Raw genomic sequence first — 20,025 nt, 5'->3', positions numbered from 1 at the left:
TTCAAATGAATAAAGAAACAATTTTGCACATGATATGGAATATGGTTCTGAAAATCTCTGTGTTATGTGGCATATTTTTCTTATATCAACATTAAGTCAGTGAATGTGAGTACATTAAAAGAAAACTGTAATTCCTTTCTTCTTGTGCTTCACAGGAACCGACCCTCTCCAAGGTCAGCTCCCAAGGTCAACCAGACGGCATCTTTACCCGAGTTAGGAAGAGCGCAGCAGGTGAGACCAACTGCTTTAAGAAGCTTTTAAGGAATGTTCCAAGGCATGTGCAAACGTGTGGCGAGGTTTGGAAGTCAGAGAGCAATGTTTATGCTGATTCTCTGCGCAAAACCAAGTCACAGAATGTGACGTTACAAATACAAAATGTACATTACCACTCATTTCTTTATGCCCCCCTCCCCCTCAGAATGCTGAAAAAAAGGAGACACCAAGAAGAAGAAGTGAGAGCCAAGATGAGTCAGGTTTGTGTGGTCACTGCTTTTTTTTTGGGGGGGAGGGGGATGATTAATTATTAGAGTGCACAAAACTAATGTTCAGGAAAAGATGGAACCTTACTATTATGAGATTTTTGTATCTATGAGATCTTTGTAAAATGTCATAGATTAAATTGGCCCAAGGCCTTTTCCACAAATAATGTAAATTGGCCATCTGTAAAAATATGCACCCTACTTTTCAGGCTTTCAATTTGCATTCAACATTATCTGACTCATCGGATTTAAGAGGAAGACTACTATTATAACGTGTTTGCCGAAAATTTTTGTTTTCCCTTTTTCTTTGTAGATTCAGACTGGGACTCAGACGAGGTGCTTCCTCCATCAGACTACAGCGCAGGGAAGGCAGCGGGGAAGTCTCCCTCCGCACCAGCTGTCATGCAGAAGAGACCTCGTAAGTCATGGTGACGTGGGAGGGGGGGGGGGCAGGCTAGTCTCAGCAATGTAATTGAGGTTATAATTCTTACGAAGAATAGCCTCCGCAGACTGTTGGTTGCAATTAAAAAAATTAAAGACAGGCTTTTCTTAGCACTATCAAGACTTACAGCATGAAAGTCAGAATATGTTGCAACGTCAACTCTCATGGTTCCGCTGGTTCCGCTGGGTGCCCTAAGACTGCCCATTACACAAATATGGGGCTATCAATGCCTTCTTAAAAATGCCTTAAAACCTGGATATCTGAAGTGTGCATATCTCGGGGATTACTGAAACTGGTGCTGCTTTTGTAAATTTCTTTATATCCACCTTTTTTTTCTTCAATATACCCAGTGAGATTACATTTTACAGTATGAGAGTTGACGTTATACGTATCTAACAAGTCCACTTTTAGTGACAGGTGCCCCCAAGCTTATTCATATTAGAAGACCCTGTATACTTAGCTGTCTCTATAATAAATATTAGATTCCTTATCTTCTACTGATGCCGGAGTCACTTTGCAGGTAGGCCAGTATCTTCACCCCTCTCTCTAACTAACAGTGTGTAGTAACCCCACACCACCTCCTGAATAACTAATATTAATGTATTTAACAGTTAAATGCACAATTTTGATTTATTTCAAACTTTCAGTTCTTTTATTTTGCACATCTTTATTTTGTTCTTCTGTTTTGTGTCTCGTGTTCTTTAATCTCTAACAAAGCCTCGGCCCAAGAGTCCGAACAAGACACGTCCACGTTTGGTGACGATGAGGTTATCAGACCGGAAGACGAAGACTTCACTCAGTCTGTGTCTAAGACTCCGTCCTTCCAGGAGTCGGGGCATAGAGGTAGGTCACTCCCCAGGCATGACCCCTCCCCGTAAAGAATTTTCTCAGCGGATGCTGTCTGAAACGTCTGACTGTTTCAAAATTTTATCCAGTTGCTTGATTAACTATTTTTGGTGTATCCTATTACCTGGATGTCTAACCTTCATCCATGTAAATTTTGCTTTTCCCTGACCAACAAGAAAATGATGGCTAAAAACCAACAGCCCACAGTCAATGTCTGAGAGAGATTGTGACAAATCAAGATTTGACAGAGGAAAGGAAATGAAATACAGTACTGTAACTTGAGATTTTTGCGGAGTGTTCGCGTTCTTTACCGTAACTGCTTCACTGCGAACTTAAGACCACCGCAAAATGCTTGTCCTGTCTTCTGCCCACCAACCTCTTTGTTACCCTGAACTTTAAACCACTGCGAACTCTCCATTTTTTCCCTAACATGAAGTTCTACCCGTGAACTTTCATGTAAATGCAAGAAAATGTCTTTGACCTTTCATCCCTTTAGATTTCAAATTGTACATTTCATCTCAAATTCTTGAACATCCTTAGCCTTACTTCATCATTTCATCAAGGTTTACACTTTTTCTTGAAACCAAACTCAAGCAAGACAACAAAATTGTTTCAGAGTGCTACAAAAAAAAGGTGTCTTGGTGTTATTCCAACACCCAGTTTATCCAAAACAGTTGCTTTGTAATTCCTTCTTTCTTACGCTCCACTGTGTTGAACATTCATTTTGTTTTGTCAGTTGTTTTGTTTTTGTTTTGGTGTTGACTACCCCGATAAATGTTGTAGGTGGTGTGCATTTGTTTTGTGTTGTTTTATTTTGGTGTTTGCTAAAAAGCTGTAGGTGGTGTGCATTTGTTTTGTTTTGTGTTGTTTTGTTTTGGTGTTGACTAATGCTTTAGTAAGTGGTGTGCATGTTGCATGGTGGTTACAGTCGGTGACGAGGATTCTGAAACCTCGTCTGACTTTGGCGATGACGAGGTTCTCCCTCCCAAGGATGACGATTTTTACTCCTCGCCCTACGGTAGTGGAAGGCCGCGTACGTAATGTATTGTACCGTGTTGTGCTTCGTAGCAGAAAGTAATGTTTAGGCCTCTAGATGACTAGCGTTGTTAGTGTCGTCTTGTTGCTACTTGCTGCCCTCCTTTTCCTAAATCCTGTGCCAAACTGTCTTTGCTCTTTTTGGGAAGTTACTCTTCTTTGTCAAAGCTATGATTCTATTTGACAAGGAAAAACAATAAAACGTCTTGACTGCAAGTGCGCCATGTCAAGACATCAATAGCGCTTAACTTGCGTTTTGCAGCGCCGCCTCTTTCCATATAGGACTCCAATTCAGTGGATACCTGATTTGGGCTGTGTTAGAGTCACATCTGCTGTTTCTGCTCAATGATTGCTGTTTTTCATTCCAACCTCCTGCTCTTGATGTAGCAGAAAGTGATGATGTACCAAAAGAGGATTTAAGATATAGAGTTGAAGAACTGCTTCTTCCTTGAAGATCATAGTTCTTTAGCCATAGAACTATAGTATTAGGGCCAAATTCATTGATTCATTCATTCCATCCATTTATTCAATGCATTTATTCACAGTACACATTGTTAAGATGATATTAAAAGGTTTGAGGTGTTTCCCCTCCCCAGCGCTGTATCGCGGCGTCTCCCAGACGATAGAGGAGGAAGACGAGGACCTGGCCTCGCAGCTTGGCAGTGCTCGATCCCGCCAGTCCGAGGTCACAGAGGAGGAGAGCGAATCCGAGTGGGAGCGCGAGAAGAAGCGGGACCGCCAGGAGCGGCAGAAACGGGAGCAAGAAGAGCGCCAGAAACGGGAGGAAGAGGAGAAACGGAGACAGCAGGAGAAGGAGAGACAGGAACAGGAGGAACGAGAGACAAGGGAACGACAAGAGCGCGAGAAGCGAGAGCAAGAGGAGAAACGGAGACAGCAGGAGAAGGAGAGGCATGAACAAGAGGAACAAGAGAGAAGGGAACGACGAGAGCGTGAGAAGCGAGATCAAGAGGAGAGGGAGCACCATGCTGAAAAGGTTAGCCATCTTTGATTTTGCTTTTGCTATCAGTCTTGGTGTGGTTGCTGCAGTACCTCTCAGTGCTGTCAAGGGGCTCTTTTTTCTTTCCACCACCAACTGGTCAGCCAAACTACAGGATTGGTAAAATTTCAGTCATCAATTTAAAGAGTACATTGTCCTTCCTATGTTATGGTTTCTTCATTTTTCAAAACCTATGAATTATGAGATGTTTTACTTTGAACAACTTAGATTTTCAGATGTGTATATTCAACTTTGTCTCAGTATGCCTTCTGCTTGTTCATAAGCCTGAATTTTGGTAGCGTTTTATTCCTTTTTTATAGTGTTGTTTGGCTTTTGTTTCTTTTATTGAAGCCTTGACCGTAAGGATTGACCCAGCACCTGTAATTGCATGACAACAAGGCTACCAACAAAGTAAATGTTGACAAAATCCAAGAAAATCAACAGTAGCAGTTATCAAGCACCAATAAATCAAACAGAACTTCACAGAACTTTAACTTCTCCAAGTCAAGAAATGCTAGCTCCAAAAGTTTTAACAACTTGGAGCAAGACATAATCTTTCTTTAAGAATCCATTTTTTGTACGGCCAATTTGTTATGGCTTAACTTCATCTTAACGTTTGCTTAGTGAGATCTGAAGTTGATAACTTTCTCAGCCGTTAACGGCCATGTTTGCACAAGTCAATCTGTAAAATTCTGTGTCAAACTTCACAAAGCATTTTATACAGTCTCGTCGGCATGTTATTGACTTTAAAAAGAGTCTCTTGCCCCTTAGCGTACTTTCTCCCGGCCCAGACTGCAAAATCACCTCTTTCATATGCTAATGATGCTACTCTGAAACCTGACTCTTTTCTGTTGTTACCGGGTTACCCGACACTTCAGACTCGGGCAGTTGGGTGGGGGGTTATAGTGGATTAGTGTAACTTATCCCCAGTTGTATAGTTTCAGTGACAGGCAACTGTACGCTACACAGTTATGCTAGGCGTCCTGTACTCCACATTATTTTGTCATGTGTTGCACACTGCTGGTTTTGTGACAAGTCTTTGTTGAATACTCCCCATCAGTGTAGGTCTTTAGGGTAAGTTTGGTATCGTTTCTTTACTGAGTTATACTCAGGCTTTTTTCTGTTATGTGGGTCTAGTACCTAGAGTGTGTTCTACACAATGAACTGCGTCCAAATAGTACAGCTTCAAAACATTGGAACAAGCGTTGGCGTCTGTCCAGTCTGTGCTATGTTATTTATATAGTAACTGAGAGAATGCTAGGATTCCTGCATTGGAGAGAACTCTGTACACAGGGAAAGCTAAAAACATACATCAAGTGGTATTGATTGCATTGTGCCTGAGCAATTTTCACCACCATTTTTGACCGCGACAGTAGGTGTGTACGATTTGTATCCCTGCTTGAAAAAAAGCTTCACCCTTTTAAGTGTCCAAAATGTCTTCTTTAATATGTCTTTTCAACATCTGGGTTATTTCCTGTGTGGTTTTTGAGAAGCAAGGAAAGTGTTGACATTGGTAGTAGTAGTCCACTGTTAACATTGGTGCTGAATCAAAACATTTGTTGAAAGCTTGCAGTTTTTGTTTTGTTTTGTGTGTTTGCTATTTTGAGCTTTGTGACAGTACATGTATGTCTGAGATCCTATTTGTTGTTCTTTATCATAACTGTGATATAAGCCTAAATCATAAAGACTGTTATGAACAGGATGAAAAATGCTACTGATAAACATTGATTTGAAATCACAATTTTTGGAAGCTATCACTCAAATAAAAGTGAGATTAACAATGTGTTTTTCTGTCACATATGCGTAATATATACAATGTAAACTACATATTGTCTTGTTCCCGGTTGGCTACCCATGGTCTAGTCTGGTCAAGGATATGTTAACTTGCTGGTCCATCGTTTTGTGTCATCCCGTCAATGTTGACAGATGTTTCAAAAAGTAAGTTATGTGGTAACCCGAGCCAAAGTTCAGATACTGGCTGGCAGCGCTTGTCCTGACGGAAATGACGTCTGAGGACTAAGTTGAACAAGGTGGCCTACTTTGCAGACTTCTTGAAGCGTTTATTTTTTTTTGGGGGGGGGGGGGAATCGCGAATCAGGGCTCCCCAAAAAATAAACGCCGGCACTTCAGGAAGTCTGAAGGAGGCTAGAATGCGGGGACATTATCATCAAATCTAGAAAGGTTTCTAGCCAATGCCGATGATGATGAGAGTGTTTTGTTTCTGTAGCATAATCTGACTTATTGAGGAATGGTGGCTCATTTCACATGACCAGTCCTTTTTTCAAGTCTTGTCAATTTACTTTTGGGAGCTTCTGTTAGCTAAAAAAAAAACTCCCGCTGTTGAGACTTCAAAGACGTTTCATTTTCTATTTCTATTTTGCAGAAACGCAAGGAAGAGGAAGAAGCCAAAAGAAAAGAGAGACAAAGAAAGGAGGAGGAAGAGGAAGAAAGAAGGAAGGAAGAAGAGAAACAACGTAGAGAGGAGGAAAAGAGAAGAAAGGAGCTAGAAAGACAAGAGGAAGAGAGACAACAGAAAGAAGAAGAACTAAGACAAACCAGGGAAAGGAAACAAAGAGAAGATCAAAAGAGACGAGAAGAAGAAGATAGAAAGGCACAGGAAAGAAGAAGGAGAGAAGAGGAAGAGAAAGAAAGATTCAGGAAAGAAGAAGAGAGAAGACTAGAAGAAGAAAGGCAACAACAAGAGAGAAAGAGAAAAGAGGAGGAACGGAAAAGAAGAGACGAATTGGCTCGACAACGTGAGGAAGAAGAACTGAGGCTTGAACAAGAACAACGGGAAAAGGAGAGAAGACGGAGAGAAGAAGAAAAAGAAAGGATACGACTAGGAGAAGAGAGGATCAGAAAGGAAAAAGAGTCCAAAAGAAAGGAGGAAGAGCGTGGAGCTCAGCAAAGACGCGAGGAGGAGGAAAGACTTGCTGAGGAGCAGAGAAGAGAAGAAGAAAGGCGGAGGGAGAGAGAGAAGGAGGAAGAGCGCAGACAAGAGGAGAAACAACGACAAGAAGAAGCCAGAAAGGCCGAGGAGAGGAGGATAGCAGAGGAGAAGACTCAGAAACATCTCGAGAAACTGAGGCAGTTAGCCGAGAAGCAAGCAGAGCCAGTGTAAGTAGTTGTTCTCTGGTGTTTCAACATTCATCATAATTTACACCCCGTTGGCTATGTGTGCTGCTAGGGTTTTGACTTAAAAGTCAACCTGTCCTAAATGAGAACAGGAAAAATGGCAAGGGTGAGATGTTCATTGATGCTTGAAACTTTTCTTCTGCCAGTCCTTCACTAAGATGGGCTCTGTGACTGTAATAATTTTCCTGTGAAGGTGACACGGGGAAAGTCCCTTGTCATGAGAAGGCATACATGTATTGTATGTCACTGAAATGCATCGAAATCAATCTTTGAGGTTCAGTCCAAACGTGGGTGGTTTGTTAAAGCCTCACAGAAGGACACCGATTTAGACAGTGCGTTGTCGCAGGGTTAAACAAGATGCACAGAAGACCCTACCACAATCCCTGGTGTAATCTCTGTAATTAGTTCCTGGGCTGAATGAGGTCAAGCAATTTTAGAACTAGAAATGTTTTGTGGAAGGATTGCCATCCATCTTATACCTGTAGAGGCATACATTCTGTAGGGGATGACATGATCAGGGGTAGGTGGTGTTAGGAAGAAAAAAAGAAGGTTTGTGGGGAAATTCTGCTCTCCAAATTGTCATGTTTTCAGTGTATTATGTTTCTTTTGCTTGTAATCCTTGTGCGACTCTGTGGCTAGTGAGCATGTAGTAATTAGTCTCTGTTCTTAATCTGTTCAACTATGTGTAGGTAATTTCATGAAAACAGCAACTGTTTGTCTGTGGTCGTGAATACATCATTTCCTGTTACTGTTCCTATTGCTATGATGGTTGGAAATTTAGACAATTTGGCTTGTACGTTGGAAACCTCAGTGTTTTTGCATTACATACAAAGGCATGGTGAGCTTCAAGCAGTTTTGATCTGACTTTCGTATGTTTATTCAACAGACATGACAGCCCAAGACTGCAGTCCAGCTCTGGTGGCCTCCAAAGACCAGACTTAATAGACAAGGAGGTATGTGATTATAGGGTTTTGTTCTATCCTTTCCTTAGTTTCCAAGATGTACTACTGGGTTTGAATGAAATAAGAACTATACATGTATATATGTAGCATGCTTTTTTGTAGTGGTCAAAACAGTACAATGACACTATTATGTTACCACTTTTTTGTAGTGTAGTGACGGCCTATCCCGATAGACCAGATTTTATCGGTTTCCTGAGTTGTCATCTTGGGGGCAGGTTTGACTGTAATTAACAGTGTAAACCTTTAAAAATGTTGTAATCATTATCCTATCTTTATAGTATATATATTGTATTACTGGTTAGTTACATGTTTACTATTAGTAGGCTAGTTTGTATCCGCTTGTTTGTATGCACTATGTATCTATGTTAACATTATAGTTGTAGAAGACCTTGCAAAAGTTTTGCTGTGTCAATTGCAATCATAATAAAATATTAAATGTATGATATATTTAATGGAACAATTCCTCTTTCTTCCCTCTTCAGGACGTGTTTAGCAGCCAGTCCTCCGTAGTGGACGACGACATCGACGAGGACGCCCGTTCCGTGGAACTGCGGCGGAACCGGGAGCGGGCAGAGGCTGAACTCGCGCAGGCGAAGCAGGTGCGCCGGGAGAGGATGCTGTCTGCGGGGTCCGGCAGCATCAGTCTGAGCGAGGACGACTTCGATGGACATCTGGGCAGGGGCAGGTCAGCGGATAGACTAATCTTTCTTTTCTTTTTTCATATCTTTGCCTAGAAGTTATGTTTTCGTCAGTGTTTATGTGTGTGTCCTTCCTCCTTTCCTTCTGTGTACACAATAACTCAAGAATACCTGGATGGATTGTCTTGATATTTGGTATGTGCCACTGGTTAGGTCTTCTTGAGACATTGAAATGGCTAGAGTTTGGGCCCCCTGGCATCTTGCAATGGTACTGCAACGGAACTTCCGGTTTTGATATTTCATGTTGTGGACATATATATGGTCATGTCTGATAATGATTTTTTAGTGGCAGATAGCTCTTGTTTTTAATGGGTTTGTTCAGTACAAGAACAGAACCAATTATGCAACACAAAAAGTTTGGTCTGACACTTTCATGATCATGTATTGCTGTACCAGGTCATTGTACAATTGCGCAGAAGAGTAAAAGCTGACCAGCATGTACATGTAAAGGAAATTAAATATGATTCAGAAAAACATGAAAAATCATCAATAATGATGTGTGCCTTTCCTCTCCATGTACATGTATATCCCATCAAATAGGTATTTTGTCGCATTATTGCACAATTGATTATTGTCTTTGATCTAAATGAGGATTTCACTACCTTAGCTTGAAGGCATATTTGACCACAACTCAATTGATAACAGCCGACCCCTACAGCTATTTGTCATGTTTTAATAATAGACAACATGTCAGGCAGTCATACTGGTGCCTGATCGATACACCAGCACCCTCCATTCACCCAGCACCTTACAGTTAATAAAACCCTTCATCACCATAATTCTTATGACAGCAGGGTATTGTTACACATGGCGTTTGAAAGGTTTTAACCCGGGGGCATACGAACGCGGGACGTGCCATTCTGTAGTCAGGGGTGTCTGCCAAACTTGGAGATTCTTCGGTGTTAAGTTTGTCAAAAGTTTTGAGTTTGTAGGGCATATATATAGGCGTCTACATGTTGTTTAGTACTTAGCATAGCTTGTAATGTCCAGTATACGTTGATCATGGTGAAAATCAGTTAAGAAAGAAGTAGTCCAACATCGCATCTCCCTAAGAACTAAGTTGATCTGTCCCAGAGTCCATTTGAAAAGGTTGTTGTAGCTGGAATTCCTGGGAGTGGGCAGCTCTCCATGTTTAAGTGGTTTGTATGAGACAAAATGTAGCCAACTCCCAACGTCTCTCGCCTGTCCAGTCTACTTTCTGTCATGAAGGAAAAGAGCAGCTCTGTCGAGGAGGCTCGAAGTCGAAATACCACCTGCATATTATACAGGTTTGTGCAGGTGTTTTTCTGATGTCTACCTGTACCTAACCTGCACTGGTTCATGCAATGGGTGTTAGTTTACCAACTTGCTTCATGTAGTTCACAGTAAATGTTAGTGTTATATTATGATGTAAAACTAAAATGTAAAGATAAAAGGTAAAGATAGTCCCATACATGTAGCCTTTTTGTGGCTGTAGGGGCAGTGGGTTGTTATCCACTATGTCTAGGGCATATAACTGGAAGGTGGAGCCCATCCCTCTCCTAAGTCCACCGCCTTTTACCTCCCCAACCAAAGTCAGGTACCCATTTTTGCACCAGTGGGTAGAGTGAGGAAAGTTGTGTAAAGTGCCTTTCCCAAAAACACAACACTGGTGGCATCCCAGCAGATTCGAACCCAGGACGTCTGGTTCCAGGCCAAACACCCTTACCGTTACACCAACACGACGCCACTAAGATTATGCTTGGAACACCTTAGGCTTAAAGCATTGTTTGTTTTTGATGGACTCAAAAAGGAAAGAAAATGTATTAAGTGGTACACATAGAATTTGTGTGGTGCAGGTAATTTTGAATGTCACCTGTCACAATATTGAAAAGTCTCCCAGACGAGTACTTATTTTGTAGTCCTGAAGAATGTAATTACTACTATGAGATAAGGAGTTCTGTGGTGTTATTTGTTGTTTTCTTTGTGTTTTTTTAAAGCTGTTTCAGCTTGTCTCCTTTCTCACTACAGTGTTTAAAAAAATGTTACTACTTATTTTCCAGCATTCTGTTACATTGATCCATCCCAGGATATTTCATTTTTCCAGACCTGCAAGAAAAATGTCAGGAATGCCACATGTAAAAAATCCTTAAATCCCAGAACTTATCTACTAATCATTTAGTTCATTAAATGGTCTCAATTCTACAACAGTGTGCTCATGTAAGCGCTTTTGAAAAGCTTTACTGTGTAGAGCGTAAGCTTTTCGACGTACAAAGCAAACGAGGTCACCTGAATGAAAAGGTGCTCCAGCTGCCTCCTCCCAGCGGTTTCTACTCACACAAAAGTGAGAGGAAAAAGTATTGTCTGCATCACCATGGCAACCCTCACTCCAGTTTATTGGCGTAGAAGTCTGAACAAAAATCTTTTCAATTTTACTACCAGTATATTTAGAAACTGGTGCAATACTGTAAATTGTTTCAATTTGGGGTTATGCTTTTGAAAGAGTAAGCACATGAGATTGTGGTCATAAAGATTACGGTCAGACACATATAAAGGCCTTAGATATTCATCTTACATGGTATTGACAATGGCATATGCTGGTCAACATTTCAACATACAATGTATGTTGTTGTGTAGCAGCAACTTACCATTAGAATTTTATGATCTACAGTAAAAAGTGCTATATACACCTTGCATGAAGACCCCAGTGACTTACAAGATGGACATGTTAAGATTCCAGTGTTAGAACAATGTACATGTATCCAACACAGAGACAGGTTCACTTTCGGGATGATTATTTCGGTGGTGGATTTCCAAACAGGAGGGACAGGTGGCAAAGGTTGTTACATTGTTTGCTAGATGGTTATTCCAAAATTTAGCATGAACACAAATGCAGGAAAACTGGAAGAATTTGCAGACATCATATTGTGTTTTTTTCTGAGCCAATGTACATTGTATTCTGTTAGGAAGTAGGACTTTGCAAGGGTCTGTTATTAGTGTGCACATGATTTTATAGAAATATGGATGTGTTGTTGTCAAGGAACAAGTACAGTGTACAAGATGTTTCAGAATCTGTGCTTAATCTTTGTGGTGAATGTGCTTTTTAAATCCAATCTTTACATTTTTTTCAGGTCTGCCAGTAGACGGTCTGGAACAACAGCTGTAAATGGCAGGCACCATGGGGTGGGTATTGTTCAACACTTTTTTTACTTTTCCTTAGGAGACTAGCATTACTGGAATCTTACTGATCAGTACTGAAAGCCAGGACTGATTTGCTACTGAAATCTTACTGTCATGACAGTAACTAATTGTCGCAAATTATGCAATTTTTCAGTAGCAGATTAGTAGTTGAATCAGAGAGGCTGTTATAAAATAAGTAACTGACTGTTACAGCTGCAGTTGATCAGTAAGTCTGTGCTTGGTAGAAAGATGGCAACTTTTCAACAAGTATATGTCACTTTGAAAATGTGAAAAGCTCTGACTCTGTCAAACCTTTTAAGGCAAACTTAACTACCTGTACACACTTTGTGACAGAAACCTCCCATAGTTGTTAAGGAAAGCATGCTTTTTCAAATGATGAGAAGCTTTAACCTTCTCCCTGCTGCCTAACCCCATAGCCAATATTAATGTTGCATATAAACAGCCACCTTAAGAGACTGAAGGTTAAGGAAGCAATCCAGTGAGAATTTGAAATATAGGTCGGTTGACCAATTTGCAACATGGTGCCATGGGTTCGGGTTTCCTTTACTTGCAAAATGTGCACGTAAAGTAAGCTGGGTGATACATTTACTGTATTTTTGTGGCAAAGTCATCTTCTAAGTACCTTGTTTCCCATTCCATTCGAAAAACTAATTTAAGTATTCGCTAGTAGACAATCTGTCAAAAACTAATTTAGAAACTTATTATAAGCCCCAAACCTTGGGAATTGACGAATTATTAAGAAATTGCACAGTAACTGTACTTAATAATGTAAATTTTCTTAATATTTCCTGACAAGATAACGTCTTACCGTTGCTTTGGTCAGTAGAATAGTGGAAAAGTATTTTTTTTCTTCATTTTAGTTACTGAAAGTGGCATCCTGAAATTTGCTCACACCAGCCACTGTACACCCATCCAGAAAATGATTCCCCCGTCTGATTTGAAAACAGTCTGTGCAATTTCCTGGGAGAAACGGTTAATTAAGAGTGGCAAATGACGTCCCCAGTGATGTATATTTTATGAGCCCAGCTGTTGTTTCTATGCTCTACTTGGACATGGGTTCTGGGGTCATTAGATTAGAACATATCATGGAGGAATAATTGTGCGCAAAGGGGCTTCGCACCCGGCGTGTTGAGCATCATTTGTGAAAGGTTTCTTCTGTGCATGGAAAGAGAACATTGTACCTGCATGTACATGGTGACACATTCATGGTATGTCCAATTGCATGTTTATTTTTTTACCTGACAATTTTTTACGTGTATGTCCATATTGTACGAGCATTTATCAGCAAAACTACATTCTCTGCATGCTTGCAACTGATGAATTTATTAATAATTCATTGCTTCTGAAAAAAATCACTGTACGTAAACATTGCAGTCAAAGCACGCTGCATCATGTTTTCATGCATTTCTGAAATACTTAGAAACCATGTCACATGGTTCTGAGAAATCATTATTTCTTAGTAACTATCATATTTTTATCTGATAACCCTTTTCAATGTAAATCATTGTACTTCTCAACAAGAGCTAGGGGAATTTTCCTGTTACATTGAGCCTGACCCTCGCTTACATACATGTATCTTCCATCCTTCTTTAAATAACCGGTGATACATTAATTTTTCAGTACCATATGGTATGCTAATGTGGTTGGATCAAGTTACATTTTTGCACAGACCGGTGTTAAAAACTGGACGTGTTACGCCGAAGGGCGGTTATCCCGGCTATACAGACTGTCTAAAAGGCTAGTTGGTGTGTTTGCAAGACTGTCAGTGTCCTTGGACTCAGAATTAGTTGTTGTGTTTACAGAGTTGTCTGTTTGTGTGTGTGTTTACACAGGCTTCCATACAGAAGTTGTTCTGCATACAAGTTTGTTTGTTTGTGTGTTTACAGGAATACACAGGCGTGGACGCAGACCTGGACCTGTCAGTGTCCACAGACACAGAGATGGAGGATGTTGTGGACCAGTCCCCACTGGCCAACATGAGAATAACCTCCCAGTCTCCACTCAATGGTGAGAAAACCGCTGCTACATACATTTTACCTTTGCCTAGAAGGTTATGTTTTCGTCAGCGTTCGTGTGTGTCTGCCTCTGTGTGAGCGTGAACACAGTAACTCAAGAAATGGTAGCAAGAGTTATACATACTTAGTCAAATATTCTCCTTGTTTCTGTTAGACTCGTCCACGATGCTGAAGCTGAACCAGCGTCTGCAGGAGGTCAGTCGTCAGCTGGAGAGGGAAAAGGCCGGCAAGGAGCAGGTACAGGTCAAGGTCAGGTCACTGGAGTCTGAGAGGACCGACCTCAAGAGGTGAGAAGACTTACATGCAGGCTATTAGCTAGCAGGGCGTCAGGGCGTCTTCTGGACACCCTGCACTAAGAAAATAAAGGAATTAGCCTGCATGTGTGACAATGTGACAAAGATGGTGGCACTGCAAATGTTCTTATCATATAGTGCCATATCACTATTTTGGGTTGAAAGAAGTGCTGTTGTGTTTATTGTTGGTTTGTTTATTTGCATATATGTACAATTATAAAAAGATAAACAGGGCAAAAAGAAAACATGGAGGGGGGGGGCAGAGGCCTAGGTGGCTTTTCATGGGCCTCCCCTAAACTAGACAATGGGAATTTTTACAAAATTTTACATAATCAAAACTAAGCAAAATTAACGAAAGAACAAATTGAAATTGTACCATAATTGTGTTGTTTTATTCCATGCTGTCTCTGACATATTGCATTGTGTGTGCAGGAGACTGGACACAGCCAACAGAGAGAAGTCCAACTTGGACACCATCAAAATCGACTTGGAGGGAGAGATTAGGAAACTGAAGTAAGCATGGGTTTGACTTAACTATGGTCTTTCAATTCAATTCGGTCTTTGCCTTTAATTTACAGGTCCCAATTATAATTCCCTGTAATTAGCTTGATTTAAGATGTAAAATAGGGCTTGGAACTCATTTTTGGGAATAGTTCCACTCGTTGGCCTAACGTAAAAATTTAGGTGCACAGAAAAATGTTTAGGTGAATAAAGTAGAACGCCAGCAAAGACCAATAGCAAATTTTACTGCCTGTCTTTACAGCTTGAGTATGAAAGTCTTTAGCTGGCTTCAAAATTCTAATATAACAAAGGTTGTATAATCTTTTCTGATACTTAAATGGCAAGAATCATGCCATATTCTAGTGTGCAACAATACCTTGATGATAATACCTTCTTGTACTAAACCCTACACAAATATCTAGGTGCACCAGTGCACCAAAATAACCAGTGCACCCACAGTCACCCACAGTGCACAAAAAAGCACATGCATCCAGTATTTCGAGATCTGTAACATACAAGTACTGTGTTGTTTATCAACAGATATCAGCTGGGAGAAGAGCAGGAAAGAAGAAAGACAGCAGACACCGTCCTCAACAAGACTAAGGAGCAGCTGGCCAAGAAGGAAACGCAATATTCCCAGTACGAGACTTCTTCTTATCAAGTTTGAACTTTTGTTCTAAAAGAGCTGTGTTGGTCTTTACTGTAGCATTGTGAAAGCAGCCCTTCCACTTAAAGAGAAGAGCATTCACATTGGCAGACTATTAGGTTTCTATATTGTCAACATTTTACAAATGAGAAACATTACTTGTATTGGGGTATGGAGGAGTATTTATAATTACAGTCAAACCTGTCTATAGCGGCCACTCAAGGGACTGGCCAAAACTGGCCGCTAAGGACAGGTGGCCGCTATGGAGAAAATGTTGATTAATTGACCACGAGTGACACATGTTTTCAGTACCCACTGAGATACATTTTTTTTATTCACCGTACAGTACACATGTAAACATTAACATAGGTAAGGCATATTTTAGAAATTCGATTCTTGTTCATTTACTTCTATTATGGGCTTGAAAAAAGAATTATTGTATCTGCCAACTCCAAAATCCATGGCTTACTCGAGCTTCATGTCTGAACAGACCAGCATCACCATACTCTACTCTTGATCATTCGCGACTGCTTCACTGCCGGCACACGCGTCACCAACGAGTTCTAATCATATGAAACTAAGTCCTTCGCAGCAAAATGCCACCTAGTTAGTTAAGAACAAAATATATGTTGCTCAGTTGCCACTTACTGTTAGTTCTCGACCGTTTTCAAACATAAAATCGTGGCGACAATTTTCCTTGTCTGTTGTTGTTTGCTTGTCACGATCGGCTTCTACAATTATGCTAATAGGGTAATGAGAGGAAGGTCGCTCTTTTGAGGGCTTTTTTCTGTTAAGAAAATTGCAACAGCCCAAATTTTACATCATAGTAATCTTATCCATATTTAGTTTGAGGCTTTTGGTCAAGTAATTATCCTCAGTGATAGTTTGCAGCAAAATAAATTTAACACACTATACCTCCGCAACAGTGGTGTCTTCCGATGACCTTTATGCTGCTCCGCCATTTTGAAAATTGTGTTTGGGCACATTTTCGGATGAATTCCCGGGGAAAACGGAAATATTGGGCCGATATTGAAACAATTCGCGAACTTAGCGCATCAGATACATGTGCGGGCTGTATTTTCCAAAAACTACCGTAATGTTTGCCCAGTCCAAATGCACAGAAATAGTCAAATATGCTACGATGTACAAACGCAAGCCATGTGAAGAAATACTTCAGTTCGCGTCAAACCATGGATCCTATATAATGTCTTTGGGATAATCTAACAAAGATAAAACATTCTTGTTTTCTTTATCATTATTATCCTGTCAAGTTGAGTTCACATAAACTTGATAACTGCATAAAAAAATGAAGATTTTGAACCCGGCGTGTGGTCGCGATGCGGCTTCCACCGGCGCACATTGCCCGTTATCGGCAGTGTTACTGTACTCGCGGGACCGAAAATCGTCTGGCCGCGACCGCGTTGGACAGGTGGCCGCTATAGCCTAATTCTTAATGCTTATGTCAATGGGAAAAATCCAAGGGACCGACAAAAAGTGACCACTATGGGCAGGTGGCCGCTATGCAAAGGTGACCGCTAATACAGGTTTGACTGTATGTAGTCCTGGTTCAGACAATAGACAAATTTAAACCACACAAACTGGTTTCGTCATAGGGGGTATTTTGCTTAAATACTGTCTGTGTCATTGTGCGCGTCTGTAAGAAATGGAATGTGTTCAGAGACCATTCCCCGAACATGGAGGAGGCAGGCCCTCATGCAGTCTGGCTTATTTATGATGAATCCAGTTTGTGTGTTTCAAATTTGTCTATTGTGGAGTAGGAAATGGCAAAATTTGTCACCTCTTTTTAGGTCAATTGTCACCACATTGTATAATATTGACATGTTTATATTTGTTTGTGTGTTTATCATTACAGAGAAGTAGAAAACAAGCAGAAATCTGACCTGACAATCAGGGGTCTTCAGATTGAACTCAGGTCTACCCAGTCACAAGTCAAAGCTGTAAGCAGAACATGTTTTATCTTTTTTTCTTCCTTCAAGGGCAAGGAATTCAGTTAACTTGTGACATATTCCATAGAATTTAAGTCATAAATCACAGATAAGTTTAGCTTAGTTCCACTTATTTTTATAATTATTACAACAATCACAGTGACTTATGTTGAAAATTACATGTATATCAACCAAAGTGTGCCTGTCCTTGGTCCTGATTGCTTGATTGTTATCATGAATAGCATTCATTGATCATTCACACTGCCATCTGTGTCCCTGGTGCTGAATTACATTCACAGTGAAACTGTTGTCCCTGTCCCTGGTGCTGAATGACATTCACACTGACAATTTTGTCCATGTCCCTGGTGCTGTATGACATTCACACAGAAACTGTGGTCCCTGTCCCTGGTGCTGAATGACATTCATAATGACACTGCTGTCCCTGTCCGTGGTGCTGAAACTGTTACTGCTTTTCCCCCAGTTGGAGGAGGAGCGTGACGAGGCTCGGCGGCTGCTGTCAGCAGAGAAACAGGCCCGGCAGTCACAGGAGGAGCATCACAACGAACAGATGCAGCAGCTTAAGAACGAGGTACTCCATCTCTTTCCGCCTCCTGCCATGTACCTTGTATCCTCTTTTCCTTCTTTGCTGTTCTGTCGAGTTTATGTACCAGTCCTTGTTCTCATGCATCTTTTTTTATCCCTTAGACAATATTGATTCAATTACAATGTATATGGATGACATCCTTGCGCACATCAATTTTTGTCTGTTTTTGAAAACATTAGACTTTTTTGACCATGCTGTAAATCGTGCAAAGCAGTTTCTAAATGAACAAGTCTAGATTGCAACAAAACTATCGGACAATTGATACTAATGATAAAATGTCTCTTTCCTATTGTAAAAAGTGCTGATTTGTAAACTTGCATTTTATGTTTTGCGCGTTCAGTAATTTGTTGAACCTTCCTGAACACTAAGTTCATAATAAGGGCAACCTTCTTTGACCCAACTTCTTTTTTTCTTCACACTCGCATCAGTTTTGGGGTGCTCAGAGGATGTCATCCATATAATCAAAAGAGTGTGGCCTTAGCTATCTTCTTTTATCTGTTTTCTTTCTTTACTGTAACCAGGTTACAGTAAAGAGTATGTCCTGTTGCTTGATACATTCTGGCTGCTTTGATCTTAGCGGTACACTATGTCAATCATATATGATGTGGGTATACATGTAGCAGTGAATCCTTCTCATTTTGTACTGACCAGAAATAAATTCTGGGATGTAAAGATAGGAGAACAGCTAGTAGTGGCAACTCAAATTTATGATATCATAAGGCCATATTGATATGATTATATGGATGACATCCTTTGGGGATCCCAAAACTGATGCTAGCATTCAAAGAAAATAACGGTTTGCCCAACATTTTGCCTTTGTTATGAAGTCTGAGAGGTCAGGAAGGTTGAACAAATCACTAAACATACAGAGTATGGTATATTGAACAATAAATTCTTCATTTTTGTTCTTTCACATTTTGGAATTCTACCACATAAGTATCCGTATTTTGATATCCTACGACATTATATTTTTACATATTTTCGCAATTTACAGCATACAGCCGTATATTTGCTCATTTTGCAGCTGTTTTTGTACAATTTACAGTATGGTCGAAAACTTTTTTTGGAAATGAAAATTGATGTGCGCCCGAATGTCATCCAATCAGCATAGTCTATTGAGTATTGGTTGTTTCAAATTTGCCCAGATGATTTACAGTCTTTGTTTCCACCACTGTGTGCACTGTTTTTGTCAAACAGAGCTTGTATTGTAACAGGCATACAATGTATTCACCACCAAGCCTTGTCTATATATAACTATCACAGTAAAGCATGAAGGGGCATGACTCTGTTACCAACGCATTATGTTCTTCATCCCATAGGAAATCAGCAAGTTGTCAGTAGAAAGAGTGAGTCACCTCCTCACATTTGTGTGTGTTTCTCTAGCGGCAAGCTGCATGGACTAGTTTGCATGACAAATACTAACACTAGTTTCTTCATAGCTTCTTTAGTTTGTGTGGTTTCTTAACAAAACAGGTGATGCTATAATTCCATACAGACAGTATGATTCTTGGAAATCTTGATTTTTTTTGGAAGTATACTGCAGGCTTTTACTTTTAGGTAGTATTACAGACAGGGCATCCAAAAATGGGGGGCGGGGCAACCAGACTTCCCAAATGGGCTCTATGGATTAACAATTATCCGGTAGCTTTGCATGTCAATCAATTTTCATGCTGTCCCAGCATCTGGTATGAGGAAAAAACACTGATGTGTCATGTGTGTGAGGAACACATGTAATGTGTATGGAATTGCCACGGAAACACAGTGTCCTCTGGGTGTACCCTGCAAAAGGAGAGCGTTTAATTTCTTTGTTTTCTTCGTGTGGGGCATCCAGAAGACGCTTGACAACTGCATATTTGTTATTGCTTCTTACATCATACATTTTGTACCTACAGTCATAAACTCATCTGGCCAGTACGCTTCCAAAAGATTAAAATTTTCCAGAATTTCAATTAGATTGTTTGGAATTATAGTGTCACCTGTTAACATGTGTTTATAAGAAGAAACGTTTGCATGCTATGTGTGTGTCTTTCTTGCATGACCTGTCTGTTACTACTAACATCTGTGTTAAGCTCAAAGATGTTTTGTGTGGCCAGCTGACACTGTCCTCATTGTGTGCTGTTGTCTGCTTGTGGTTAAGTGTTGTACCTAACGTTATAGGGGTTGAACAAGCTGTTGTACTTGAAACAGGTTTTCTGTGTTTCAGGTTTGTACATTTTTCATTGAAATATGTCTGCAGGAGGTCTATGTTGTGAATCTACCGTCTTGTG

The 20,025-nt window shown here is 40.4% G+C and overlaps 1 protein-coding gene across 1 annotated transcript in view; it reads left to right on the top strand.

Moving 5' to 3' along the window:
• Positions 1 to 20,025, top strand: part of LOC136434960 (trichohyalin-like) — a 57,180-nt gene that overhangs the window by 18,599 nt on the left and 18,556 nt on the right. The window contains exons 20-37 of the mRNA XM_066428094.1: positions 156 to 231; positions 419 to 473; positions 793 to 897; positions 1,639 to 1,764; positions 2,696 to 2,800; positions 3,399 to 3,796; positions 6,183 to 6,916; positions 7,821 to 7,887; positions 8,379 to 8,581; positions 9,785 to 9,862; positions 11,684 to 11,735; positions 13,640 to 13,760; positions 13,923 to 14,055; positions 14,494 to 14,574; positions 15,103 to 15,201; positions 17,082 to 17,166; positions 17,636 to 17,743; positions 19,078 to 19,104. Of these exons, the coding sequence (XP_066284191.1) occupies positions 156 to 231; positions 419 to 473; positions 793 to 897; positions 1,639 to 1,764; positions 2,696 to 2,800; positions 3,399 to 3,796; positions 6,183 to 6,916; positions 7,821 to 7,887; positions 8,379 to 8,581; positions 9,785 to 9,862; positions 11,684 to 11,735; positions 13,640 to 13,760; positions 13,923 to 14,055; positions 14,494 to 14,574; positions 15,103 to 15,201; positions 17,082 to 17,166; positions 17,636 to 17,743; positions 19,078 to 19,104 (2,653 nt within the window). The remainder of the gene's footprint in view (positions 1 to 155; positions 232 to 418; positions 474 to 792; positions 898 to 1,638; positions 1,765 to 2,695; positions 2,801 to 3,398; positions 3,797 to 6,182; positions 6,917 to 7,820; positions 7,888 to 8,378; positions 8,582 to 9,784; positions 9,863 to 11,683; positions 11,736 to 13,639; positions 13,761 to 13,922; positions 14,056 to 14,493; positions 14,575 to 15,102; positions 15,202 to 17,081; positions 17,167 to 17,635; positions 17,744 to 19,077; positions 19,105 to 20,025) is intronic.

This window comes from Branchiostoma lanceolatum, chromosome 5 (assembly GCF_035083965.1).
Source record: "Branchiostoma lanceolatum isolate klBraLanc5 chromosome 5, klBraLanc5.hap2, whole genome shotgun sequence".
Taxonomy (NCBI): Eukaryota; Metazoa; Chordata; class Leptocardii; order Amphioxiformes; family Branchiostomatidae; genus Branchiostoma; species Branchiostoma lanceolatum.
Note: the sequence above shows the minus strand (reverse complement) of the source record. Positions and strands in the feature narration are given on the sequence as shown.